This window comes from Rhipicephalus microplus, chromosome 2, assembly GCF_043290135.1.
Source record: "Rhipicephalus microplus isolate Deutch F79 chromosome 2, USDA_Rmic, whole genome shotgun sequence".
In the NCBI taxonomy this organism is placed as follows: domain Eukaryota; kingdom Metazoa; phylum Arthropoda; class Arachnida; order Ixodida; family Ixodidae; genus Rhipicephalus; species Rhipicephalus microplus.
In genome coordinates, this window is record NC_134701.1 from 274,210,165 (window position 1) to 274,234,539 (window position 24,375).

The window sequence follows — 24,375 nt, forward strand, 5'->3', positions numbered from 1 at the left end:
AGCTCTCACTCGAAACCTTATGTGAAACTGAATAGCAAGTAAAATTAGTTACACAGCTTAACGAAGCCTGTTTTTACTAATTTGCCAATGAAACAGAAAAATTGTTATTTCCGGCAGGTACACATAGACTATAGGGTTCAATGTTGTCATCGACTCAAATTAATGAGGTCTTTATGGCAGTCAACTCTATTTAACAAAGTTTTTCTGGAAATAAATGAGCAAAAGTGCAGCATTTTCTGCCACGTTTTTGCACCAAAGGCTTTTCTTAAGATGTGTGTTGTAGTGCTATGGTGTTAAAATACTTGCTGCCCGATTCACAACACTAGTTTTATTTTGACGAGGCTGCATGCCACTGTCAGTCGTGCTTCTACATATCGTGCTAGGCATAAGTGGTTTGTCATTCTTGCTAATACTCTGACTGGAACAGTGTGGTTGCTTGGAACTCCTTGGAACTTTTTCACTTTGTCTGCTCACAGTATTGCCCAGACATGGGAGGCATTCATGCTTGGGCTGCCCTCACTGAACTCACACGTGCAGGTGTGTAATAGTGGCCAATGAAATGCCACGGTAGCTTTCAGGCTACTATTTTACTATTTTACTATATACTATGCTACTATTTTTATATTTAAAGGAGCGAAAAATTATTTCCTTGATTTTACAGAGTAAGATTTAAAAAAATAATTTAAGTGCCCCAATTGGTTTGTTAAATTGAGTTTTGGCTGTGTATCAAGAACCCCTCTTTTGAAGTTTAAGACTGGTGCAACAAATACGTCATTGGAGCATTCAGAGACATAAATTTCACTAAATGGAGCTTGTCATTTCTAGATCGTGCTTTAATCAAATTATTGAATGCAACAGTATCTTTTCAAGCTCTCAGACTCTTTCTGGCTTTCAAGCCTTCTATGTGGAAGTAATTGTGCAAGGCATCAGAAGTAGCAAGACAGCATCTTCTGACATCGTTTTAATGCCTTCTTCCAGGAAGTAGCTGGTGTAAAGGTGGCTCCTTTGCCCCTCCTTCTGACTTTTATGTTCATGAACATCATTGAGCCTAGTTACAATTTAAACATGGTGATAATTATGATCTTTGCTCAAGATTATGGGAAGCAACCCAATTAATTATTTATACAAGCCTATTTACCAACTTACCAGCGAAGTCATCACAATGCCGAGCTTTGTAATGATAATGTAAGCCTATTTTTGTTGCATTTTTGAGTTGTAATTGGTGTACATGCATGCAAAACAAAAAAGGCGTATGTTATACTTTATTCAATTGTAATAAAAAGATAAGAACATATTACAACACATAAACACTGCATGACATTCATTTCACTTAAAAACTGTTGCAGCTTATGTGGCTGCTTGCTCATAAGTATGTAAGAAAAAACTATGTAAGTAGGTGTTGTGATACTTATCTTGTTATGTTGGGTGGTCACATTTAAATGTTTACATGACAGTCCCTGTGGCTGCTTGCTCATAAGTATGTAAAAAAACTATGTAAGTAGGTGTTGTGATAGTTATCTTGTTATGTTGGGTGGTCACATTTAAATGTTTACTACATGGCAGTCCCTCAAATATACAAGCTTTTGGCTTTGCCAAGGAGTGTTCTTTGGCATATGTGTTCATCTGTCAGAAGTACGAGCTTAACTTGGTGTTATATGCAAGCACATAGCCTATAACTGAGTCTAAATTTTGTAACAGTATGGAGAACAATTTATCCAACTAGTTCTCTAAAGGAGTTTCTTTCTGTGTGTTTGAAAGGGTATCATTCTTTTGTGTGTTGTACGCTCTATGTATTGGAGACCATTCTTTGCACTTCTAGTATCAGTTTACTTATCGTGGTTGTTTGAGCGAAAGTTTTTATGTTTCCTGCTGCTTAAATGCTCGCTGCATGCCAAATGGTGCAGTGAGCACATACAAACACACTTAGTGTAAACAGGCTTGTAGTATGCTTCGGCATCATTTTATGGGTGAGCTACCACATGTCTACTCGAAAACACGATCATGTTTGCATAATGGTGATGTAGGTACCAGTGTCATCAGTAGAAGCTGCCTTTATCAAGACGCAAATGCCTATCACCATGCTCTGCGCTTTTTTTTTTCTGTATGGCAGTTCGTAGTTTTGTATTTTGTATTTTAGTTCTAGTAATGAACCAGCAATATCATCACGTCTTCATCGTTGACACAGGTGCATGATTCATGAAGTGTTATCTATCAGCTCTGGAAATGAGAGGGTGCTTATGTACAAAATGCCATTTCTCCATCTTCTCTGCTTGTCGAGTGGTGACGCTTTCCCGCACTCACGTCGTTGTTTCGCTGACTTTCTCTGGTGCTGGACCGTGGTATGTCTTTGCCCTGCGCTCTGGGAACTTACTAAAACTTGAAAGAAAAAAAAAGAGAAGAAATATGAAAAATTCTTTTATAGTTGCTCTGTTTGAAACATACATATGCATAGCCTTCTCAATCAGTACAAGCAAACTACAAATGCAGGTGTGACCAATGCAAGCTCAGTAAGATGTTTTAGCTTATCAAAGCTGTGCCGGTTCAGTACCCGGCAGTGCTCATGACCATATGCTACTGTGTTTATGACCTGAGCTACTGAAGCACAGTGGGGTAAACTAACGTGTCATACTTGTTACCTCAAGACTAAAGTTCGAAGATCAAATTTCTTGTCTTCCTTTGGGTAGGTTAATGTTTAAGCCCCACTGTATGACTATAGTTTCGTCACAAAGTAGGTGACTTGATAGTTTGAAGGAGCACTAAAGGCATATATTATGTTTATGTGTTGCTGAAATATGGTTTCACAAACTTTTTAGTGCTTGTTTCATACCAAGAAAGTTCCTCGTTTAAGTGAAAAGTATGTTGCAGTGGTCCGCTACCCATAGTACGATTCAGAGAGCCTGTCTCGGAGAAATGGTTTGTTATGTACAGTTTGTTATGCCTGCACTGCCTATCGGGCCGTATAGCGAAGCACAGGCCATCAAAAACAGAACAGTTGGACCAGCCACGTTAGCCTCAAGGATAACGTCGAAGAGTTCTTAGTACTTCTGTGCCCCGTCTTGATCTTTCGCCGTCCGGGTCATAGAGTTTTGCAGAACCATACCTAGAGGGAAATCTGGCGCTAGTGAGCTGTTGGATGCAAGAGAATGACGGGATACATGAGCTTCGAACTTGACTCGGATTTGTATACCTCAAAGATGCGTCTGGCTTCACGTTCAAATGATTGATTTCTTACTAAAAGAGCAATAATAAGCTATTTATTCTTGTCATTGCACAGAAACGTGTTGTATTTAACACTAGAACCTTCTACGTTGATGTAGAATTTTACGAAGCGTAAGAAGTAATCATCGGCCGCTAAACTTGGCAGGCAGACGACAAAGCGAGCGTTCCCTCCCCCACTTTTATGTCGTCTGTTTCTTTCTTTTGCCATTTAGTCATGCAGGCAAGGTAAGTGCACCTTTACTTTAAAATATAACATGCATGAATGAGATCCGCTTATAAACGTTTTGTTTTAAAGAAGCTTTATTTACACAGTCGTATTCATTTTTGAGCCGAAGCTTTGCTCAACACCAGTTAACACAGGCCTCGCAGACACATATATCATCATTACCAGCGCTCCAAAATTTTCCTTTAACAAATTCGCATAGACGGTGGCGCCACACTTCCCTTTAGGTATTCGTGAGAAACTCTATGGTCTGGGTAGTTTCTTGCGCTACTGTCTGAATGACACACTACCAACAAGTCCATCAGCCTGTTCTTTTTACTTTTTTTCTCTTGAATCAAACTAATATGCTTGAGTTGCATTTTCATCTGTCTTGTAGTGCTGTAAAACATTTTTTATTGTAGGCTGTTTTAGTAGTTGTCATTAATTGTGCTGAGTGCCGGCTGATTCATAGGACTATATTCCAGAATGCCCTACTGGTGGTGCGTTCGTGTCCTACATTTACCTTGATTTCTCAATTAACCAAGATGTTGCTCTGCATTATATTGATATTTTAGACATTTTCTGGTATTCATAATGACCCTGACTTAAACAATAATTTCCTTTCATGCCATTTAAAAAGGTTTTCAAAGGATTACCAAATTCAATTAATCTGGAAGAGCATTCTAGAAGTGTCTACAATGATGACTGTTCATATTAAAAAAGGAGTTTATTATTAGAGAATTAAATGGATGCCACGCTTCCTAAGTTTTGCTCTAGAGCTACGTTTGCAGTTGCACCAATCTGACCATCTTTATTGTGAAAATCTCGTAAGAAGTTGCCGTGTTATCTTTTAAATACTCTACTATGTATTGTAATTGCTGTATAATAATAGACAGTTAACGTTTTATGTTGCAGTGACTGTCAAAATTTGTAATGCCAACAAATCTCCACGTGCCACCACTACCTGCAAACGTTTTTTGTTTTTTTTTTGTCCTATCCTGCTTGCAAAGCTTCGATAGATGTAAGAGCCGGCTGTTAGGAATTCCAGAAGTGTAAAAAATCAATCTGAGTTCATTTGGCATACTCCATCTCACCAGGAACAGTGAGCAAGCTCATGGCATGCCTGAGGAATTTAACCAGAATAACTGGTCTTTATAGTTTGCAAAGTTCACAGTTTACTGACTAAGTTCACGAAGCGACAGTTTTGTGCAAGTCGACTTGCAATGGTTTCGGGCCTTTGGACGCAACACTCCAGCCAGTTATATACACAGAGAATATACATCAGAACATGGAAAAACTCACTCTCCATTGGAACCTGTGTAGTGGCTGTTTTTGTGTCGGTTGCGCTTGAAGAAGCAGAAGAAGACAATGCAGAAGATGAGCGCTATCGGCAGCAGAATGCCAAGGGTCACGCCAGCTATCTTACGTGCATAGCTGGCATTGCCTGCAAAATAAAGCAATCGCTAGGTATGGTTGTGGTTGATGTAATCACTGCTCAAAATGGAGCGGCATTTTCAGAGCAGCTTCATAGGAGCATGCCCATCACATGCATGTCAGTCGCTGTGTTAAAAACTGATTTTGCTTACGTCTGTGTCTCGTGGCTAATGAGTTGGAGCCTAGTAATTATTTGTGTTATAGCCAACACGAATAGTTTGCTCATTTTCGTTGGAAAGATAAGTACAACATTTGTGTTTGGCTTTACTTCGAGTCAAGTAATACATCTGGGGACAAGCCTTTCTCGCCACTTAATTTCAACGAGTAATTTCTTGGTGTAATAGTTTTATTATGACATTATTTTATTTTTCCTCTGGAAAAAGGGAACTAGTAGATGGTGAAGTTAATGCTTTTATTTATGATAAAGCCACCACTTTAAGATGAAAACAAAGTTGCTTGAAGTGCAGGCACCATAATTTTTACTAGAAAGCTAGTCAAATGGTTTCAGAAGTGAGATGCAGGTAGAAGCAGCAAAGGATATTTGGATGAAATAAAAAAAAAAGAGAGTATCTACTGGAGGCTTAAAAACTTGATGGTTCTGCTGTGTGCTTAAATTTAACCAGCTAGTAAGTCAACTAAAACACGAAGCTAGCAAACATTATACTAGTGACACTCATTGCAATGTTCAAACTGAGCTGACCTCGCCATTATTGCAAAGTGGTAATGTTTATTTACTTGACTATACTTGTTCACATAATATATTAGCCTGCTTAAGAAATTAATACTTTAGATAGTGCCTGGTACAGCAGGAACCTTTGTAACTGAATTATTAATTATGCACAGCTTCATCATGAGTACGTATCACTTTAGAAGCATTTAGCTGTGCACAAAACTCCTAATACTCACTGATGCAGGTGACATCAACACCCCAAGACCATAGGCCATACTCTTTACACTGCCGCACTTCGTGTCCAACTAGACGGTATCCTTCGTTGCATGTGAAACGTACTGTTCGTCCCACGAAGTTTCGAATTTCACTTTTTCGGCCATTAGCAGGCTTGTCGATGGCAGGGCAACGGATTACTGCAGAAACAGAGGACGACTGTTAAACATCTGTTTCTAGTGATGTGTAATAGCAAGTGCGATAACAGCAACTCAAAATGCATGTACAGAAAGAAGCTGCATAGTCATTGGACGCAAGTGCGATAACAGCAACTCAAAATGCATGTACAGAAAGAAGCTGCATAGTCATTGGGGAATAAAGACTGTACAGAAGATGTTTAATTGATATAGTAGCAACAATAGGGCTGTGCCTGTGGAAGTTCGTGGATTTGGGGTTTTATTGTAATCTCAATGTAAAAATCTCCAAACAGGCTCACGCCGACATTCCGACAAGGTTAGAACTAGCCTTGAAAAGGACAAGTTCACTTGTCGAAACGTCAGCTCAACCGCACAAGCCCTGTTTCCGGATTTCGCCATCGCTAGCTTCGATCTTCCCCTTCCTGCCGTTTTTTGGATTTAGTAATGGTAATGTGCAATATTTTATTGTTTTTTTAAAGGAACAAGATTTGCAGCAATGCTACCTCTGTGAACGAAATTCTTACACCTTCGTTTCATTTCCTTCGTCCACAATATTGCACAAGTAATATAGAAACATTGAAATACTTGAGTAACTGGTAGCTTAAGTTGCCACATGCAAAGGCATCGACTCGGTGCTTATAGGGATATTGAACAAAAAACTGACGAAATTTCAACATTCTATTCGGAAAATTCAACTTTTCCGTTAAACAGAGTTAATTTCTAATAGTTCGGAGCAGTTAGCTGTATTTTTTCGGACAGTCAGCGTGCAACGGCTGCGCGTGAGCACAAGCCGTGACACAACAATCACTGAGGTGCATCCAGGATGCACGTGTTTATATCCTGCTCCTTTTTTTCTTAATCTCTCCTTTCATCCCTCTTTCCCCCTTCTAAGAAATCGCTGATGCTTTACTGCAGCCGGGAGCACAGTACGCTACCGGTGCTGTTCAAACTGGTTCTGGGAACCGTAGGGGGAGGTGAGTGAGTCTAGAGACACGGGCAACAGCTGGCATTGTTGGGATGCCCGTTGCGGGCATTTGTGACATCACCAAACGCCAAGTTCTTTAGTTCACAGCACGGCCGCTGGACACAGTAAATTGTGTAAAACACACAAAGTTCATTATTTTTAGTTTCTGCCTGGATTAAAGGTTGTCCTTTTTAATTTTAGGACCCAATAATTTGACATAGTTGAAAATCTTGGCGACGAAAATTTTGTTCAGTGTACCTTTAAAAGGACTGACAATAAATTTTTGTGATCCCCATTTTCTCTAGTGCATCAAAAATCTTACTTGTCAGAGTATCTAATCGTGGAAAAATAACTTGGAAAATGCCATGAAACATTGATAATCAGCTAACGTGGTTGCTTGGGCGAGTTGGTACGACATGATTCACTTAAAAAACAGCGCCAATAACGAGGGACAAGAGAAAGAAGGGGACAGACAGCGGCAGTGCCGCTGTCTGTCTCCTTCTTTCTCTTGTCCCTCGTTATTGGCACTGTTTTTTAAGTGAATTGATAATCAAATTTTTTTATATGCGTCGACTGCGAAGTGATACACACAACGCATGCTACAAACAGTGGGAGGTGAGCGGGACGGCACTTTGCTATTCGTGCAAGTCACGTAAATGCACCGTGACTCAAGTTCTGCCAATGGCCGCAAAAACAGTGCCAGTTCTCACCGTCAAACTTCGTTTTTACCTCGCAAGCTGCATAGAATTGAGTATAGATGAATAATATGCATATTGTAATTTCTAGCACTAATTATGGTGCTTATTAAAGCATCAGACCATGTACAGCAGAGTGAGCGACTCCGATTTCACTTTGTGTTCCGCTGTCGTTCCCTTTAAGGGCACAATGTGCCATACACTTGTTGCATGCATTTTATTATTATTCGAACAGTGTTTGACATTTTCTCATTTTCAACACTTCAAAATTTTGGGGGGACAACAATACGTAACATCCACAAAATTGTTCCCAGTCTAAATAAGCTTCTTATGTTTCAAACCTCGTACAGTGCTCATCTGTATTAAATATATTTTAAACATTCACTTTGATTTGAATATCAAGTAGCTGAAATGAATTAACATTCTTTGCCACTGACTTAACAAAATTGAAGTGTATGTACTCTTTAGAAGCACTTGCATGAGATGCGACTGCAAGCACATTTGTTATAGTCAAGGTACCTCATGGTAACATCTCATGTGGGAACCTAATTGCGCTTGTGACTTTGTTGGGCCACAGTAAATTGCTTATATTTGCCGACTCAAGGTCAGCAGTCAGTGTTTTCGTCTCTGGTTCCATATGTGCTGAAGAAATTACTTGCAAATAAGAGACTTTCTCCACATACCATGGAACACTTTCTCCCTGCATTTCTCGAACCCATACTGGACTCTCTAGTAAACCTGAATGACGCTGCTCATTTCCAGGCGTGCGCACTAACCCTCCATGCTGGGGAGGACACCAGTACGCAGGTTGGCAGCAGGATGTTTAGGGACGCTTTACTTACATTCAGTGAAGTGACTAAACACTACCAGTTGAGTAGGTGGTCATTTGCTCCTCCGAACAGCAAGCTGTCTAGACTTCAGGCCATCACAATTAGAATGCTTCAAACCAGGTCTTATCGAAGTCTTATCTTTCCTCAGCATGGTCTCCTCAGAGGCTTTACTCTACTTGTCCTGAATGTGGCAAGGTTAGTGACTTCGAACATATGCTCTGGCGGTGCCTTGTCACGAGGCCCAAGTCGGCTCAAAAAAGAGGATTGAGACTCTGCCTTACGAATTTCATAGTTGCTACCGCAACTACGAGCTGTCCAGAGAGCCCACGATGCGACGGTGAGGCTAGGCTTCCCTGTTTTTATGTGGGAGCGGCCTGCGACGTTGCTCTAAAAGAGTAGTGTTTCTCAGGACCTAATAAAGGTCTGTCTGTCTGTCTGTCTGTCCGTCCGTCTGTCTGTCTGTCTGTCGGTTGGTCCGTCCGTCCGTCCGTCCGTCTGTCTGTCTGTCTGTCTGGGACTTTGCATGAGCTTACACATTTCATGAGCTTGCAGGTGCATCAAATAGTGACAATAGTGTGCTTACCAGCAAAAAAAAGTTTTCAAATTGTTTGAAACCAGCACAGCACTTTACTTATTCTGGTTGTCCTCTGCAGCTCAATGTGATTATCCCTAATATGATTAGCCTTTCAATGGTGAGTGTTTCAAGGTGGTAGCAACCACTAAATTAGCTGCACCTAGTGATGATATATACACTTAAGCTAGTAGACAGAGTCATCATAACTTTTACATTCATTCTAATGTGTAGCATTAACAAATTTCAACCTTTAAGGAAAATAGGGAAACCTCATTGGTGACAACTTACAATGTCCCAAAGGAAAGAGCTAATTAGGCATTTGGAATGAGAACAAAGACAGTAAAAATTTTGGTTTTAGCAATATTTGTACCTTGCTCACGAACTTCCTGAGCTGCGGCGTAAACTGCAGCCTCGTTTGATTTTGTTGTGGCAGCGTATCGCCTGTCACCCGTTACTATGAAGTCGTATATACAGGCCTTTGACCCCGAACATGTCTGAAAAGGTAACAGCAAAAGATCTGTGATTAATGTACACATAGCAGTGGTATTGGCATTGAAGCTACTTTGCAACATCATTCCTTTACAACACTTTAACTAGGTGTAATTTTTCATGCAAGGCATCCTCTGCAAACCATCCTGGTCATTATCAATTACTAGGTTCTGCTGGCTAATGTAAATACAACTTTTCTTATTCCTATTTAAAAAAAACAGCACCTTGTCTGATATAGCTGTGTACATCTATAGGTTCTTAATAAAGCTTTAATGGTATTTTAGATTCCAAAACTTCTATTCAATTATGAGGCACATCATCACAGTGAGACACTGGATTAATTTCTTATTGCTTTGAGATCTTTAATGACAACTTATATGTACCTAAATATGGAATTGTCTAAGCATCTCACTCCTTTTAAAAAGCAGCCATCCTGTCTGGCATTGGTACTGTTACCTTGAGCTTCAGTGCCGTACCTCAGCCACAGTCAAAGCACTGTAGGCATGTGCATAACTTGCTTAACCAAATGTTAACAAGCTGGCGGTTTAAGTGACAGAGCCTGGCATTCTGTGCTGCTAGCATAGAGCAAGCTCTCTCAGGTATCCAGCATGTTTGCCTTATGTTGGACTTACATCTTGAACATCCTGTGGCCGGTATGTGAAATTCTGTGGTATTCGTGGGGGATCTTCAAGGTATGGTAGGAATGACTGGTCGTCATAATGGCCAAACTTGTATCCCATTAAATCATGGTTGAACAGAGAGTTTGATTCATTTAATCTCCCTGCAATAAAATAAAAATCAAATAGCATCAGCCAGCTAGCCACTGTCAAGAGTTTCAATGTTTTGTCATCTAATTCGTGCTTGTATTTTTTTTTAACTTGACATGCAAACCCGACCTGCCTGTTACTTTCAATGTTTTCATTGAATTTTCAGCTCAGTTACTGTTTCTATTCTATAAAATAATCCATGCTTAGAGATTAACTTATCTTAAAATCCATTTTTTACTGGGCATGTAAAAACATTTGCTTTTCAATACTGCTCAAGATGAAGCTTCGGATTTTAGAGCCAACTCCAATTTTCTCCTATGCGCATGCGTGTGAGAGGGATAAATTCAACCAGCGAACTCACTTAGATTAAATTTGTCATAGTTTGAAGAAATGATCAATTGTTGAAAACAAAATTTTTTGTTTTCACAACTTGTACAGTAACTGACAAAAATCCTTCGAAAAGAACATGGAACACTGTACTTAACACTCATCAAGACTATGGCAAAACCAAATAGTATACACCACTATCCTTTATACAGTAAACAGAGTCTGCAACAAGTATCACATACCTATGTTGTTATTGGAATTATTACGTACCTGTAAACAACTGATTATATAAATCATATCCAACTGTTTCACATATGTTTGTGCATAAACATTTGTACATACGTTTATCATCATTTCATTGCTCAGTGAAAAAAAATGCATTCACCTCCCCTTCTTATATTTCACATAACATTGATTGTCAACATTTGTGGGATCTGACCTATGTGGGATCTACCAAATTTTTTCTAACTTTATTGTCAAATGTGGTTTGTCCAAGCTTTATGCACTAGCAGTTATATCAGGCAAATGTCTAACATGGATACTTACATAAATTGCCGAACTGATGGTAGATCTGTTCTAAACTTGCCGTGATCGGTACAAAAGCATTTCCATGTGGTGGCATGAAGTCATTTTCTTTTTTCTTATCCCAGTATCCTAGTAATCCTTTTGTGATGTTCTGGGAGTAAAAAACATACACAGCTCTAAGAAGGCTACAAGTTCAAATGAATAAGTTCAAATGTGGGAGTTCAGTCAGTGCTGGAACGACATGCTGCCCTTCAGTTTGTGTGTATCCATATTGGCATCACCACGATTCACTCCTTGTTTAACAAATAAGCGAAAATGAATTACCATTTAATTGTAATGAAGTGAAAAAAATGCTGCAACATTGAGAATGCAAGTTTAATTGAACTTTCAGATATAGTGAATATACTTTTGTGTTTGATGTAACTTTGTTGTAACAAGGTTTGACTAACGGGCAACGAACAGCAAAGGATTCCTGTAGCATGCAAATACAATCGCTTAATGTTTAGCTTTCTAGGCCTGTCTATGTTAAAGAACCCCAAGTGGTGAAAGTTCTCAAAGCCCTCTACGACAGCCCTCGCAATTATATTGTGGTATTAGGATGTTAAACTCCAACAATTACTATTATCAAAGTGTACTTTCTGGCACTGTTCTAAATGTAGTATAAACATATCTGTGCTATTTACAGGATTTTCATCCATAGTTTATTTGGCTACATTCTGCATGTTCTTTCTGAACTGAAAGAAAACTATACTACATCCCAAAAACCCAACGCATTTTTTTTCCAAGTGCAGTTTTGAGTAAAGCAGGTCTATGTAAACAAATTTACAAAGTAGTGAATGTGTCTGCTAAGTTACATGCACTCTAATACATAAAGCCTGGCAATGTTAAACTTGTGCATCAACTCATTGTTAAAGCAATGAAACTAAATGTTTAAACTGCTGATAAGGCAACATAAATAAATATTAATCAGCATCGTTCGTCTGTTTCATAATGTTGATTGACTCATTGATTGATTGATATGTGGGGTTTAACATCCCTAAACCACCATAATTTTGAGGGACGCCGTAGTGGAGGGCTCCGGCAATTTCGACCACATGGGGTTCTCTAACGTGCACCCAAATCTGAGCACACGGGCCTACAACATTTCCGCCTCCACCGAAGCCGGGATTCGATCCCACGACCTGCGGGTCAGCATCCGAGTACCTTAGCCACTAGACCACCGTGGCGCGGCTGCATCGGAATGTTGGCTGTTTGCTTTTGCAAATTAAGTCTAATTCTATCTGTGTTTGAATATCATGTGCATAGTTGGATCACCATATGTTATTATGCCATTGCTACACTGTTTCCAGAACCATATGTTCAACAGAAAAGAAAAAAAAACATGTTAAGCATGACATAAAAAGTGGTGCGCTGAAAGCAAATTTACACGTGAAAGTTACACAAAATTTTGAGAAAACAAAAGCTAAAATTGTTTTGTCGTCCAATGCACTCACCACAAATTCCACGGGTAAGAAGACGTTCATAGACAGCTGTTCATCCTTCACCAAGACCTCTACTCCTGCTCCAGAGTCAAACATGCACACAATCTTGGACATGTTGTAGTAACCGGTCGGCTGGTAGATTGTCACACCTAGTTGTAAAGAAGAAAAGTGTTGGTGATGAGAAGCTGCGACATTGAAAGATGACGTTTTCCCACCATCTGGGCGTGCCAGCAGTCCCGCATTGCATTTAGAGCGAGAAATTTGCGTCATTGTGATTAGAGGCTTGCGCGCCGTAGCGGAGGGATAGAGGCAGAGAGTTTCCTACAATACTTACTTTAGTTAATTTTGAGAAACTCTATGGATAGAGGGGGTAGCGTAGGCGTACGTCAGTTTTCCCAACCTAACCTCAAATTAACTGAGTTGCGCAAAAAAAAATTAAACACAAAAGGAAGACACCTGGACACGGCGCACACTAACAGACGAATTACCAACTCGCCCAGCAGTTTGTGCTTTCTTTAACCTCAGAACCTATATCGGTCCATAAACGAGTGCGTCGTAGCGGAAGAGGAAGGGAGGGGAGCCCGCGCCTTCTCTTTATCGAAGCTCGTAGAGGCTAGAGGCATTACTGGCCGTCTTACCTCAATCTGCAGCGAAGGCAAATGCTTTGTCTGAGCCTTCTTACCGAACCTCCGCTATGGGCAGTCGCGTGATCTCAATGTTGCGGTCATGCGATGCTACTTTGTTATCATAGCCGGGTGCAGGATTCTCCTTCAGGAGGGGCGAGTTCGTCGCAGCGTTTGCCCCCCCCCCCCCCTTCCCCAATTAAGTGAATGTATGGTGAAGACTTTGTGCCCACACCTTTTAGGTGAATGGAGGGCGCTCCCCTTTCCCCCCCCCCCTCTCGTGCGCAATGATTGCGATAGCAAATTACACGGGCCCTACAGGTGCATTCTTGCCGTCGGCGTCGCAATGAGGTTCCGTGTGACGTCCAGGTTTGATAACGTCGCCTCGAGCGTTAGTGTGTTCTGCATGCGAAGGCAGCCGACGACCGCAGCTCAAGCAGAGACGGACCGCGCCGGCCGTCGTCCACCGTCGCGCGAAAATTGAATGAGGGGTCGCGGATAGCTCCAATAACTCCGTATACTTTGAGCGGCCGCGCGCGCCCCATCTTGACAAGATTTAGCCGACGGCTCTCACCTTTGTCCGTGCTTTGTTCATATTCTTTATTCTTTATTCGAAGTATACCTGCAGCGCCCGAAGGCGTTATAGCAGGGGGTTACAGACTCGAAAAAAACAAATTTTCATTTACAGCAGACACTTGTACACTTGTGAGCCCATTCCACTCATGTATTGTTCTGACAAAAAAAGAATTTGCAAAAATTCCAGTCCTGGGACGGTATTCCCTCAGTTTAAAAGGATGACCAATACGATTTGACAAATAATATGGCGTCTGTAAATACATATCCTTATTGATTCCAGTTTTATTATTAAATATTAGATATAAAAGTTTTAATCGCAATTTTCTTCTACGCGATGAAAGCAGCTCCCAATTCAATTCTTGTTTCATAGCGGCAGAGCTTTCCCGCCATTGATACCGTCCCAGGACGAACCTTGCCGCCCTGTTCTGTATTTTTTCTATCTTATCACTAAGATATACCTGCGCCGGTATATATATTGCTAATGTGTCGAAGCGTTAAGGCCTGACCTGACGTATCCGTCGCAGCGCGTCAGCGTGAGGATTTTTGACACGACGCCGGGCTAAACTAGCTCACTTTAGCCGGGCCCTCTTGTGGCTACGCGAAGCCGCGCGCTTTCTCTTTCCATATAGGAGAGGGCTCGACGCCACCGCGCTGCAACGAGTACGTGTGGGCAGGCCTTCATACAGCGCGAATGTCGCTCCGCTCGCTGCAGCGCCGCGTTTGCGTATGTCAGCGTTTCGTTGAGTTCCACGCTTGCTGCTAGCCTGACATTCCATTGTTGTTTGCTGTCTTATTCATTGCTTCGCCCCCCTTGGTTGAAACTGCAATTTTCGAAAGAAGTGGACGGCAATCGCGACATCTCTTAGAAACATCTTTTAGGCGATCCGTACAGCTCGAATTCTCGGCATTTTTATTCCTCTACGAGTAAGTACAACTTTTGTGGGAGGTACCAGTAAAGTTCAAACATTAAATTTGAAGAGACAGATTTGAAATTGTAGATATATGAAACTTAACTTATAGGTAACAGAACGGTTGTTTCTTTTTTTAGTCATGACAGGAGTACAGCAGCGTATCTACATGTGTTTGTTTATGCTGCGTTGGCTGTTTTGAACAGATGTGGCTGTTTGCCGCTATCTGTACTCTTGTGTGTTCTTCAATCTGCCTCAGGGGCGTACCGAAGGGGTGGCACAATGGGCCCGTGCCCACCCCCTGAATTTTTTTAAAGACGATCGTCTTTCTTGGGGACCTCCGACGCAAAAATTTTTGTCTGTCTGTCTGTCTGTACAATTGTCTGTTTGTCCAGTCTTACCGGCATCGGGTACTTGAAACGGCCAACCCCATCCGCAGCGACCACCAATGTTGCTCAAGGTTGAGCGTTCATGCTTGCGCAATTGTCAATTAAAAAGCAATTATTGCGCATGTCTGGGGCACCATAACACGTATATATTCTGTATATGCATCTCTTACTAGAAAAAGCATACCTAAGTAATTTTAAGGGCCGTAGCGCTTATCACGCTGTGCTTAGCATGCAACGCTTGCACGGAACGGGAAGTGTTTCCCACGCTTTGCTAAGACGAGATGGTGGTGGCACCTACCCGTCGCCTCGCGTTCTACAACTTGTCACCTCTGAAACGGGCGCGCACGGCCACGCGCTTTGTTTTCCAAAAGAAAGTACCAGATGGCGCTCATGTCTCACGTGTGACATGACTTGATCCGCTCGTGAGCCTCTGCTGCCCGCTCGAGGCACTCTAACGCAGCGCCTTCGGAATACCATTCACCGATTTTCTTGCGCAGAACATCAAATAAATGTTTTGTTCACTCTCTCCACACGCAAGACTATCGTCTTTCGACGACATATGCAGATTACATGCAGATACGGAGCTTTTCTTTTTTTTTTTTTTCGCGACGGCATAGCAGAGAGAAATGACCATTTCAAGGGGTGCCCCTTTTGGAATCAAAGAGGTGCCCCTCCCCCTCGAAAAATATTTCTCGCTACGCGCCTAGTCTACCAGACGCGTAGCCTGGTGAATACGATAACAGCTGTTAATTATTTTTATAGCACTATTTCCTTTACATGTAAATATCAAATGTGCAACAACACCTTGATTGCACGAAAGATAAAGTTATACTTCCCACTCTCCCGTTCGTTACTGTTAGCTGGACCGACCGACCTGACTTTGAACAGAGTGACTTGTTGGGCAAGTTGGTTTATTCTTAACGTAGCTTATGGCGCGAAAAAAACGCGAAAGAAGGACAAGCGAGAAGAACTTTGATCTCGCTTGTCCTTGAGATGTCCTTGAGAAGGTGGCTCCAAGGCAAATCCTAAGGGACAATCAGGTTCACTTTTACTCACAGACAAGAAAGTTCATGCATACCCTTGAAGTGCTGGATGCGCATGGTGTCGTCCCAGAAGTAGATGAACTCGTTGTCGACGACCAGGTAGAGCTGGTAGATAAACCTCGCCGCCACGGGTCGCAGGTGAATCTCCACAGTCGATGAAACATTGTCGCGAACGGCAACGGCACTCAGGAAAGTACCGTTCACCATGCGATCTGCGTGTGAGCGTCAACATGGTACGCAGTTTCCGAACCTCGCATTTCAAGTTATCACCAAGTCAATCACTTCAGTGAACTCTTTCGGACTAATTACACTGTTAATCTCGTTTCGTCAGCCAAATTTCCCATTTTTCCCGAGTATCACCAGTATGGCGTTCATTGCAACTTCATTGATCTTTACTTTTTCCCAAGTTCTATGCTCATACTCTTTTTCATATTTTCTGGCAAATGAAGTGCTTCCGACCTTTTAGAAATGCGTGCGCGATGTGGTTGTATGAGGTTGGTGGGTTAACGGCCCCTACAAGGTGGTAACGTAGTAACATTGCAAGATGTCGTGGGTTTAAATGGTGTTGCATAAAGCCCAAGAGATTTTCTGGGGGATTGCAGGAAAAGTCACCCAGAAATTTAGTGCTAACTGGGAACGGCAGGTGTTGAGGCAATAAACTTGCATCAGTTTCTATCGTTTCACGTATACCATAGCTTTCAAAGTAATATAATAAGTCACCCAGAAATTTAGTGCTAACTGGGAACGGCAGGTGTTGAGGCAATAAACTTGCGTCAGTTTCTATCGTTTCACGTATACCATAGCTTTCAAAGTAATATAATAAGTCACCCAGAAATTTAGTGCTAACTGGGAACGGCAGGTGTTGAGGCAATAAACTTGCGTCAGTTTCGATCGTTTCACGTATACCATAGCTTTCAAAGTAATATAATAAGTGCACACATGAAAAAAAAAAAAAGAAGGAACGGTGGCATCTGCCTTCACTCGGCTGCTCAAAACGCACAGCCATTCATGGCTTATCATGAAAAGGTAAAGTTGATGGGTTCGCTATTTATTTTTCTTTTATTCTTATCGTTTATTGTTATCAAACCAAAAATATGCGCATTTAAAAAATTCCACTAAGCGGTCGTGTTATTTGTTATAATCTTTTTTATAAGTTGCTGAAATCTTTAGAAGTTCTTGAAATTACATTTTTCTTGTACAATAACGGCGCTTATAAATGCCAGCGTCGTCCATCCAAAATGCTAAAACAAAGCGATTCTTAATTCGCTAGTGTTGCTTCACTGCTGAACAGCGGCGCTTTAGGAGAAGTTACAGTTTGGTAAGGATGAAGAGGGCGACGGCGAGTGGACACGTATAGTCCCTATTAGCTCAATTCGAAAGGGAGCGTTTGTAGCCCTCGCCCAGCGCCTTCTGCATTGCCCTATAAGGAAAACTGAAGCTAACGAAGCTTCCAGTGGTCGTGCCTGATTTCTTTCTTTTTTTTCTTTTGTTTTTTTTTCTGTTTTTATTCCTTTTTCTTTCTTGTTTCATTACGCATCGCTCACGTTGGTCTTGTTTTCTTGCTCTATGCTGGACATTGGACTTTTACCCATGTGCTTATCAGTGGGACACTTATGAAATAACGGGTAACAATACTCCAGGCCCAGAGCTAGGGTGTCCCGGCCCTTTTCATGTAATTCAGATGGAGAGTGGTGTTTTGCCGAGCCAAAATAAGGAAAAGAGGCGTTTTTCAAGGCCTTCAGTGAGCTCCCTCATCCTCCCCTCTCACGCAATACTGTCATGCGTGAAGAGATGAAAGACAACATTGAAACGTGCCAACGTGAAATGAGAATTGATCTCGGTAAAACACCTGAAACAGCTGATCGCTGACAAGCCGACTATCGAGAGAGCATCGGTTATTGGAAAGCGGCGCATACAAATGAGCCTGTGACCGGCGCACTTTTCGTACACCCACGCTCACCGGCGCCGGGTTTTCCGCGAACTATGTCACCGCGATCTGCAACTCGTAATAAAAGCTTCGCGTAAAACTCCCCACCGAATACTATTTTAAGACCAGCGACGTTTCAAAGTCTGACAGGTTTGTCCTTCACGGGTAAAGAGGCCTGAGATGCGCACTCTGTTGACGTACAGGAGGCTATTGCAGACACAAGTCCCTTGACATTGGACAGAGGGCACGATTGCCAATTGCTGCTGGCGTCTGCTGTTCGTTCCGATATTCAGATAGCACATACTTCGCCTGTGGTTGTTACTTCCTGTTTTCAGGAAAACCGAATGCTTACCTTTAATATAAAATCACGGACACTTTTTCCCTGCAACTCGTGGGTCTTATACGCTGACTGTGGACAGTACGTGCAATCCTGCATCTATTTGTTTTTACTCTCTCCCGCCTTCTTATTGCGTTGTTCGGCATCATGCGTGTTGCGTCAACTTCTCACGCTGCAGTTCGGTACAATATCGCGCGGAGTCGTGCGATCATAAACCAAAAATTAAAGTGAGGGAGACTAGATAAGAGCGGAAGGATCTATTGGGGCCCTGCCATCTTTCTGTTCTTTCTTTATTATTTTTTTTTGCTTGTTGCGTTGACCTTGATGCCTTCATTTGTGGCAGCTGCACACCCAAGCCCTGCTGTAGCCGCGACTATGGTATACATCCTATCATGAATGATGGGTCCCACATATGTATGTGCAGGGGGTGGAACATGACCGCTCAGTTACTGCCTTTAACGCGGAGCCGTCGACTTATAACATTGAGGCTTGCTGCGCAAAGTCGCGTTTTCGAAATGGTCAAGCGGTGTTTGATATCGCCGTCATCTCGCGAGCATCCGGCACGATTTCGAAATGGATAACGTTTAGAAAGGCAATGCCCTGCCCCGTTCTCTGTGCTGTGTGCGCTCTGCTTGTGAAATAGAGCGGTCAAGCTTCGAAAGGCATCGCACGTACTAAGCTTTCCCCGTTATGAGTTTGATCGTTTCGAGGAAAAAAAATGCAAATCTGGCAAACACTGAAATTTTGACATGAGTTGCCCGGATCGTTCCTGTCATATTTCACTCTCCAGATACGTCGATAATAAATAAAATAAGGATTGTACAGCCTGAGTTCGTCTCTTTTCCGAAACAGATGCTCGCAAACTGTTGAAATATTTGCTAGTTTAAGTTAACATTACAAAGTACTTACGATGTTTTTATTGCGAATTTTTTTTTCAATGCGAAGTATTTCTCAGCAGACCTCGGGCACCTTGGCCGTTTTTTTTTTTTTGTATCTATATCTGTCTAGCCGCCTGGGCATTCTTCTGGTCGTCTCCATAGCTTGTAATACACGAAAATGGGCATAGCAGGGGATCAGTGTGTGGCGAACACGATTCACTGGTCTGAGCATGAATAACGCAATGTGCTTATCGTGCACGTCATGAAACCCGTTATCTCAGTCACGTGTGGCCCATATATACTCGCTTACCACAGTTCATATGCGGGTATGCGTCACAGGGTACTGATAAGTAGTAGCCAACATACACATGCGAAATTTCGGCAGATCTCACGCAAGGTGAGGATTTAGCCTGATGACTCATTGAGTACAACAGCTGTAGTGCAATGTCGCCCATCGACATTCCCGTTCAGTAATGCCACGCGTATGGTTTTGCAGAACGATGCAGTGTTCTCTTCACTTCTTACAACGCCTAGTCTTTACACTGCATCATCTGCGTTTTCGATATGGACAGGGCATCGCAAGACCTTGTTCGCACGTGCAGTACAGGAAGCATCGTAGACCGTTTCTTCGTAAGAGACATCCACAATTTCCAACTGTAGCTGCACCTCATTCTTCACTATCCAATTAGACTCTCGTGGCCGCAATGACGAACGGAACTGATAATAAGTCCTGTCCAGCTGCTGGTGCACAATGATCATGGTGATCATATTACTTGTGCGTACGCACGCGCCTAGGTCAAATGCGCCTCTCCGCGTTGGTTCCGGTGTAGATTGAAGCTTGAAAGGAGAACAAATACGTATACTATAGGCGCGTCGTGTCGCTATAGAGCCAGTGATAGCTCATGCACACCGATTTTTTTTTTATTTTTAGTCCGTGTATGCAATAGTTTGTTTCTACTTGTTGCTTGCTTACTTTCAGTTCACCTCCCCCCCCCCTTTTTTTTCTTTCAGTTGTGGTGTATTAAACGAAACTTTTGTAATAGCAATAGTACACGAGGTTTTATGAACTCTATGTGCAGCTCCAGCAGTGATGATACGGTTTTCGAAGCGTATATCTATAGAGCAGGCGCATTGGAAACGCTTTGGCAGTAAGCGCATCGTCGTGGTGTGATACCCGTTGGGAGTGGCACAAGAACGTCCAGCTCACTAAAAAGTACAAATGACGGGGAAATAGGGGACAGGATCGAAACAGTGTGTTCTGTTCTCTCTCTCTCCCTCTCTCTCTCTCTCTTGCACTTTGTGCAGATCGTTTTACTGTAGTTTTAAGTACGAATAACTCCAAGAGGAAGCTTAACTAGTGAGACTCACCCGTGAGCAACGCCCGGCGCACGCTCTCGAAGCGGCCCTGGATCTCGAGCTTGCCCTTGGGGTCGTTGACCCGCACCAACACAAACTCGCCGCGAGCCGTGAAGGTGTAGTTGGCGCGGTCAAAGGTCAGGAAGTGCGGGTCGCCAAACACGGCAGCTGCGTGAACGAATGGAAACACGCACAGTTCGAGCACACAATTTCACAAACCGACGCTAATCACCATACACGGATAGCGAAAACATCATTGCCATCGCGATTGGTAAATGCATTTTCTCACGTTTGCTTTGTTGGCAATTGAACGCGCTTCACCTCCTCTAGTCGGTCCTCGTTCCGCGTGGCGGCGGTGATAGCAGCTGAACGCGACGCGCCTTATCTTGCAAATAATGTGAGATAAGCGCGGAGACCGAGTGAGCCAACATGGCTGGCAACGTCGTGTGCGCTTTTCCTGGAGGGTCGCGCTGACTCGAAGCTAGCTTCCGAGGGGCGCTGCCGGCGGAGAAGTGACGCGTTTGGTTATCACTCTATACGCCGTTCGTTACGATAACGTTGTGATCAACGTACTAACGGCGTTCGTCATTGCGCTCTTATACCCCTGTCACACGGGCGCCCGCGAACGCCGTTTAACTCCCTCGTCCTTATGACAACGGAGATGCGGCCCGTGTCACACGGTCACCTTTAACGCAAACGAAGGTAAACGGAGCACTTCGCAAAGGACGTTCAACGATCTCCATAACACTGCCACCACTCCATCTCCGTTGAACTCCCTAGGGGAGATTTACGTTGACGGAGTTTAACCGAGACACGATGCTCTAATGGCACTGCCACAACTCTATCTCCGTCGAACGCCCTTGGGGAGACTTACGTTGACGGAGTTTGGTGGTGGCCGTGTGACAGGGGTATTACCCCCGTATTCTAGAACGCTCCTTCACTCAGCGCTCCACCATCACTTGAGAACGCCGATGGGAGCGCCATCTCTAGGCAAGGAAAGTCACTGCATACCAGTGATAATTTGCTGCTTTTCTTGAGTAGCGCAACGTCATTTTCAGCCGAGCAGCGGCGCAGTGCGCAACTCTGTCAAGTGAAGGGTGAAAGTTGAGTCGAGGAGCGTTTGTGAATACGGCGGTTAGACTTGCACTTATAAATGGAATTAGTATTCACTACTATTCGTAGCAGCTGTTTCAGACATGGATGTTTCCGGGGCCGCTTGCGAACCTCTGGAAGAAATGGAAGAGCCTCTCGCAGTGAAATAAAGGGTGGAAGGTGATTAGAAATTACCATAACATGCGGTGTGAAATAAATTGCGTTTAATTTCGCCTTCGCAAACAATGGTGAAAGTAAGTTTCACGCTAATTTAACCGCTAATTAGTAGCTAATCAAGAAGTCGTGAGATCTGCAGCCGCGTTCAACCTGTTTCTTGCTATGTTTGCTCTTCAAATGTGCAAATGCTACTGGAACACCGTCATCGCCTTTCGTCGGCTCAAAAAGCAGTCAAAGCTGTCTTGTGCTTTTTGAGGACTGCAGGCCTATGTGACCACCTTTAACTTTTGTGTAGTGCCACCGCTGCATACGCGCCAGCCGATTGACTGACAATCCTCCTTTTTTCTCTCTCTCTCTCTTTCTCTTCTCTTTCCTCTCTCTCTCTCATCTTTATGCCCCCTTCCTATCCCCCAGCGTAGGGTAGCAAACCGGGCATGTGCCTGGTTAACCTCCCTGTCTTCTCTTGTTGTTTACCCCCCCTCCCCCCCAAATGTGCAAGCCTAGAAAAAGTATGCTTGCGTGCATATGTCGCAGAAAACTGCAACACAACTGCTATGTCACGCAAACTGCTATGAAATAGGGAAAACATACATGATTCAGCTCCGCCGCAATGAAAAAATGTTATACGGCGAAGCATACAAAATCGAAGCGGGACCGTTGTTACAGGACGTAGTGCCTAAAAATGCGTTTTTTTTTTTCTTTCGAGTGTGCTCATTACAGACTTCCAAAAATTTATTCACGGACCCCTATTTAAGGATCTCTGACCTGGAGAATGAATGGCGCACGACACAATGTACCTCTTCGAATATATGGTATCGCGAGATATCGCTTCGGATCATCCAGTTTTCTACATTCTAAGGTGTTTGGCTGTCTCCTTTTGTGGCGCGTTCAGTAAGGCAACACATCAAAAACTATAGATCTGTTTTAGTTGTCCGGTCGTGTTAGAGAGGAAGGAATTCGCGCAAAGTGCCCAGATGGAGGTCACGCGGAATAAAAGGACTCATGCAACGCTCACGTCCAGTGTCATTGCTCTAGCGCATTTTATACCACCGTGAGCGTCATGATCGTGACCGTCGCGATCATGGACAACCACCACCATCATAATCATCCTCATCATCATCATCAGCCTGACTACGTCCACAGAAGGACAAAGGCCTCTCTCATGTTCTGCCAGTTAACTTGGTCATGTGCTTGCTGCTGCCAATCTATACCAAAAAACTTCTTAATCTCATCTGCCCACCTAACCTTCTGTCTTCCCCTAACTCGTTTGCCTTCTCTGGGAATCCAGTTAGTTACCCTTATGACCAGCGGTTATCCTGTCTACGCGCTACATGCCCGGCCCATGTCCATTTCCTCTTCTTGATTTCAACTATGATATCCTTAACCCCCGCTTGTTCTCCCTAATCCACTCTGCTCTCTTCTTGTCTCTTAAGGTTACACCTACAATTCTTTCCATTGCTCGCTGCGTCGTCCTTAATTTAAGCTGAACCCTCTTTGTAATCCTCCATGTTTTTGCTTCGTAGCTAAGTACCGGCAAGATACAGCTGTTATATACCTTCCTCTTGAGAGATAGTGGCAATCTACCTGTCATAATTTGAGAGTGCTTGCCAAATGGGCTCCACCCCATTCTTATTCTTCTATTTACTTCATGGACAACCAACGTGCCCGAATTATAGCCCTTGCGAAACTCATCAGCACCGATATGCGCGGCGTGGCAACACGTACCGTATCCCGGTGGCTGGTAGGCGGTGCAGTCTTGCGACGTGCGCCAGTACTTGTACTGCTGGCACGAGGTCGAGTCGTCCTTGGTGTGCTGCCAGTGGCAGCAGTAGAAGAAGGGCATCGAGTCAATGTTCCAGTTGGACAGCGTCGGAACCTGCGCGCCGAGATCGTGCATCGTTCTTCATCGACACGGCTGCCACACCGGAAAGGTGTGCTTCATCTTATAACTGCATCGAGATCCGCGCGAGCAGAAAGTGCCGGATGTTCTGGTGGTTCAGCGACAGCGGACTAGCCACTATCATGCAGGTGCACCGTATAAAACGACACAGATTTACTACTGTATACACTTGTTTCACCGTAATGGTACGAGGAAAGCTATATGTCGTTAAATAATAATAATAATATTAATAATAATAATATGTGTGGTGTACATCCCTAAATCACTATATGAGTGGATGGTTCCGGAAATTTCGGCCATCTGATTTTCTTTCACGTGCACTGGCTTCGCATATCTACCATTTCGCCTTCATTTGAAATGCGACCGCCGGGATCGAATCCGCGACCTTCGGGTCAGTGGCCGAGCGCCGTATAGCAGCTCGTGAAATAAGAGTTGCTCGTGACTTTTGAAGGCTTAAGCTATATTTCCTTTCGGTTGGCCATTTACGTATACCTTTTGATATGACCATATGCTATTAGGTTGAAACCTTATACGAGCATGTAAAGATGGTAACGTTATTCCGATATTATGACACGTCGAAAG

General features: G+C 43.1%; 1 protein-coding gene and 1 long non-coding RNA gene across 3 annotated transcripts in view; both read right to left on the reverse strand.

Moving 5' to 3' along the window:
- Positions 1–1,244: 1,244 nt before the first annotated feature.
- On the reverse strand, positions 1,245–1,604 carry LOC142777470 (uncharacterized). Its single transcript, XR_012888117.1, has 2 exons — positions 1,492–1,604; positions 1,245–1,384 (listed from the first exon to the last, which is right to left on the reverse strand). It is a non-coding gene; the product is annotated as an uncharacterized LOC142777470 (long non-coding RNA).
- A 318-nt stretch (positions 1,605–1,922) lies between these two features.
- mesh (sushi domain containing 2 mesh) overlaps positions 1,923–24,375 on the reverse strand; it is a 49,467-nt gene continuing 27,014 nt past the window's right edge. The window contains exons 11-20 of one of the 2 annotated variants that reach the window (XM_075881920.1): positions 23,619–23,769; positions 20,637–20,792; positions 16,162–16,338; positions 12,600–12,736; positions 11,128–11,257; positions 10,120–10,268; positions 9,369–9,492; positions 5,762–5,938; positions 4,724–4,865; positions 1,923–2,370 (exon numbers count right to left, since the gene is read on the reverse strand). In XM_075881920.1, coding sequence (XP_075738035.1) covers positions 2,298–2,370; positions 4,724–4,865; positions 5,762–5,938; positions 9,369–9,492; positions 10,120–10,268; positions 11,128–11,257; positions 12,600–12,736; positions 16,162–16,338; positions 20,637–20,792; positions 23,619–23,769 — 1,416 coding nt within the window. In that variant the 3' untranslated portion in view covers positions 1,923–2,297. Of the gene's footprint in view, positions 2,377–4,723; positions 4,866–5,761; positions 5,939–9,368; positions 9,493–10,119; positions 10,269–11,127; positions 11,258–12,599; positions 12,737–16,161; positions 16,339–20,636; positions 20,793–23,618; positions 23,770–24,375 lie in introns of both variants that reach the window. The other variant, XM_075881915.1, reaches the window with a different exon arrangement.